The following is a 4,218-nucleotide window of genomic DNA, read 5'->3' on the forward strand; positions in this document are numbered from 1 at the left end:
GCATCTTTTAATTTCATGACTGCAGTCACCATCTGCAATGATTTTGGAGCTCCCCAAAATAAAGTCTGCCACTGTTGCCACTGTTTCCCCATCTATTTGCCATGAAATGATGGGACTGGATGCCATGATCTTAGTTTTCTGAATGTTGAGCTTTAAACCAACTTTTTCACTCTCCTCTTTCACTTTCATCAAGAGGCCCTTTAGTTCTTCTTCACTTTCTGCCATAAGGGTGGTGTTATCTGCATATCTGAGGTTACTGATATTTCTGCCGGCAATCTTGATTCCAGCTTGTGCTTCATCCAGACAAGCGTTTCTCATGAGGCAAACAAATTAAGCATCCTGGCCCTGTCCCTGGGTCAGGGAATTTAATGACAGTAACTTACCCTGGACTCTGGGATGCCTGGTCCTTTTTGAAGGAAGTGTCTCAGTATTCAAAGAATATATATCAAGAAAGCTATATGGTGGATAGGTTTTCAAATAAGGGAAGTAAATTGAACAAAGTCAACATAGGCTAGAGGTACATGCTGTAGCTGAAATTTGCAAGTGGTCAACAAAGTTTAAGCATGAAATGCTAAGTTATGGGATACAGTGATCATATAATACATCATCCAAATGAGGATACTCTTGGGTGCTCAAGGAATGGAAAGAAATAACATGGGAAAGAGAAGATAAAAACTGAAGTTTACTTTATTTAATGATATGTCAAGAAATTTGAGCTCTATATTCAAATGGATAAGGAGACTTTGAAGATTACCAAGTAGTACTAAAATGTCTTCAAAAGTATGCTATAGAACATATTTTCTTTGAAAAATACAAAAGGCTAAGCAAATAAATGAGTGGATGTAGCTGGTAGTCTTCAAAAGACAGCTAAGAGTGGTAATAGGAAGGAAGGACTGATATTAAAATTATTTCTGGAATAAAAATACAGCTTTTTCCCTGTCTAAGGATAGAATACAGATAATATATGTGCTGAGATGACCTGGACAAAGTAAGGACTAAGATACTTTGAGTTATAAGGAAATATATATATCCAAGTTAAGCTAGAGGCACACCTGAGGAGGTCACAAAGATGTTGGTAGATCATGTGTTAGATGATGACAGCATTATCTAAAAATCAGAACTCAGTAATGGAGCTTATTTTGCCAAGGGATAAAGGCTGAAATGATTTAATCTTGGACATGAAGAACTTAAACTGTGGAAATTTAAGATGGAAATATCTAGGATGCATTTAGAAGGGATACTCAAGAATTGTGACATAGATTGCTTATACATTACTTGTCTGAAAATTATGTTGGTTACACCTTAGGTTATGAATCTAGTTTTGCTTGATAATCAACATTATTCTGGAGAAGACAATGGCAACCCACTCCAGTACTCTTGCTGGACAATCACATGGATGGAGGAGCCTGGTAGGCTGCAGTCCATGGGGTCGCTGAGAATCGGATGTGACTGAGCAACTTCAATTTCACTTTTCACTTTCATGCATTGAAGAAGGAAATGGCAACTCACTCCAGTGTTCTTGTCTGGAGAATCCCAGGGACGGGGGAGCCTGGTGGGCTGCCATCTATGGTGTCGCACAGAGCTGGACATGACTGAAGCGACTTAGCAGCAGCAGCAACAACATTATTCAATCTTTCTCTACCTCAGTATCTTCTTTTATTTGCTGACAAAGCTAAAACTATAATTTTGCAATTGTGGCTCTAAAATTACATTTATGTTATTTACAAAACTTTAAAAAATATTCTTTAATCTTTATTTATTCAATAAGCTGTGCATTTTCATAATCACTATTATTCAAACTTGTTGGTACTGTTATAAATGTAATTTTATGTCAAACTGAAGTCTACATTCTCAAGGGTGATCTAAACTAAATTTCTATTTTTCTTTTGTTTGTTTCTTCTCCTAGGGTACAAACTTATGGATGGAAAAAATAGAGTCTCTTTATTGAATTAGTTATGCTGGTTTCCAACAATTCATGTGTACCCCCCAAATATTTTATTCTTAATGGAATTCCTGGTCTGGAAAGAGTACATGTATGGATCTCCCTCCCATTCTGCACAATGTATATCATCTCCCTTCTGGGAAACCTTGGCCTTGTGTATCTCATTCATCATGAGGAGTCCTTACATCATCCAATGTATTTTTTTCTGGCAATGCTCTCCCTCGTTGATCTCTTTACCTGTACCACTACTCTACCCAATGCACTCTGCATCTTCTGGTTCAATCTCAAGGAAATTAACTTCAATGCTTGTTTAGTCCAGATGTTCTTTGTCCATGGGTTCACAGGTGTGGAGTCTGGAGTGCTCATGCTCATGGCTCTGGACCGCTATGTGGCCATTTGCTACCCATTGCGCTATGCTACCATACTCACTAACTCTCTCATTGCCAAAGCTGGACTTGTCACCTTCCTGAGGGGTGCATTGCTGATGATTCCTTTTCCATTCTTGGTTAAGCGTTTGCCCTTCTGCCAAAGCAATATTATCTCCCATACATATTGTGACCATATGTCAGTGGTGAAGTTATCCTGTTCCAGTATCAAGGTCAATGTCATCTATGGTCTGATGGTTGCCCTCCTGATTGGAGTGTTTGATATCTGCTGTATATCTGTATCGTACACTATGATCCTTTGGGCAGTGGTCAGTCTCTCCTCAGCAGATGCTCGGCAGAAAGCCTTCAGCACCTGCACTGCCCATATATCTGCCATTATTGTCACTTATGTTCCAGCAGTCTTCACTTTCTTTACCCACCGTTTTGGAGGACACACTATTCCCTCTTCTCTTCACATCATTGTGGCTAATCTTTATCTTCTTCTTCCCCCAACTCTCAACCCCATTGTTTACGGGGTAAAGACAAAACAGATTCGAGACAATGTCATAAAGCTCTTCCAGGGTGAGAAAGGTGCAAGTACTCAGGGCAATTGAAATGAGATAGAATAAAGATGAATGAAAAACAACAAAGAAGAAACTCATGTGTGATATCATGTCTTTTCTATTATCTATGTTTTTTGCAACTATAGTGGGAAAAGTTATAGATAATTCTGGATTTATATTCCAGTGGCTCCTCATGTTTTTTCCTCTATCACTAGTTTGAACCAAGTCATTGATCACAACTTTCCTCTTAATGTATTCATGTAGGATATTTTCTTAACCTTTTGAGAATTAAGTGTCTTGTCTGTGATTATAATCTTCCATTGTTATTCAAGTGTTAAGTCATGTCCAACTCTCTTGTAACCCCATGGACTATAGCCTGCCAGACTCTTCTGTCCATGGGATTTCCCAGGTAAGCATACTGGAGTGGGTTGCCATTTCCTTCTCCATGTAATCGTTCTTATGGATAAGAAATTAAATGGCTTTTCAGGACATTTTCCAGGCTAGGCAGTCATTGAAGTTAAAATTCAGTTTATGAATTATGCTGATAATATACAGGCAAAATGGCAGTCACTGATTTAAAAAAATGATACTTCATAAACATATTGTAAAAAGCATGCAGACCAATTTACTGAAGAAATAAATGTGCAATCTATAGCTTAGCTTTTAAAAACAATACATGCAATATACATCTCAAAACAGCTATGTTATTTCAGCATATATATTTTTCCTTTACTGATATTGAGGCTTTTTCTTTGTTAAATAAAATGACTTATCTATAATGCCAATGGAAACTACATAAGTAATGCTCACAATTACCAGTTTTGTAAAAAACATCTTGAATATAACCTCTCCACTGCAAATCCCAATTCAATAATTCATTTTTCTTGGTTCACTGGTAATTGGTCATCTACCTTGCTTCTCCCCTTCTACCTCAGGAGTTTCTAATGCAACATGCACTGAGGTGTTGTCCATGGAGCCCCGAGAACCTCAAGACCATTTGGGAAAAGATGTGTGAAGTCACAACAATTTTCATAGAAATATTAAGGCATTTTTTGCCTTTTTTCAGTTTAATTTTCTTACTAATGTGCAAAGGGATTGTCTAGAGTCCATATGATGTGAGATTATCACTGTAAAAATTAAGTATGTCGACATCTGGAAGATCTGCATAGCACACTGAGCCAATATATCCAAATGACAAATTTTGATCCCAACCAAGGGATCGAATCCAAATCTCCTGCATTGGCAGGCAGATTCTTTACTACTGAGGAATCAGGCAAGCCCTATCTCTTAAATTACTTGTGCTCTATTCATAAGAATTCAGCTCCTAAATATGAGATAAAAATCCTAA

The 4,218-nt window shown here is 37.6% G+C and overlaps 1 protein-coding gene across 1 annotated transcript; it reads left to right on the forward strand.

Annotated features, from left to right (window-relative positions):
* Positions 1–1,955: 1,955 nt before the first annotated feature.
* LOC122696625 (olfactory receptor 52N5) lies at positions 1,956–2,921 on the forward strand. The gene has a single exon (XM_043906899.1). The coding sequence runs from the start codon at positions 1,956–1,958 to the stop codon at positions 2,919–2,921; it is 966 nt and encodes a 321-aa protein (XP_043762834.1).
* The last annotated feature ends 1,297 nt before the right edge of the window (positions 2,922–4,218 follow it).

Source organism: Cervus elaphus, chromosome 1 (genome assembly GCF_910594005.1).
Source record: "Cervus elaphus chromosome 1, mCerEla1.1, whole genome shotgun sequence".
Lineage (NCBI taxonomy): Eukaryota > Metazoa > Chordata > Mammalia > Artiodactyla > Cervidae > Cervus > Cervus elaphus.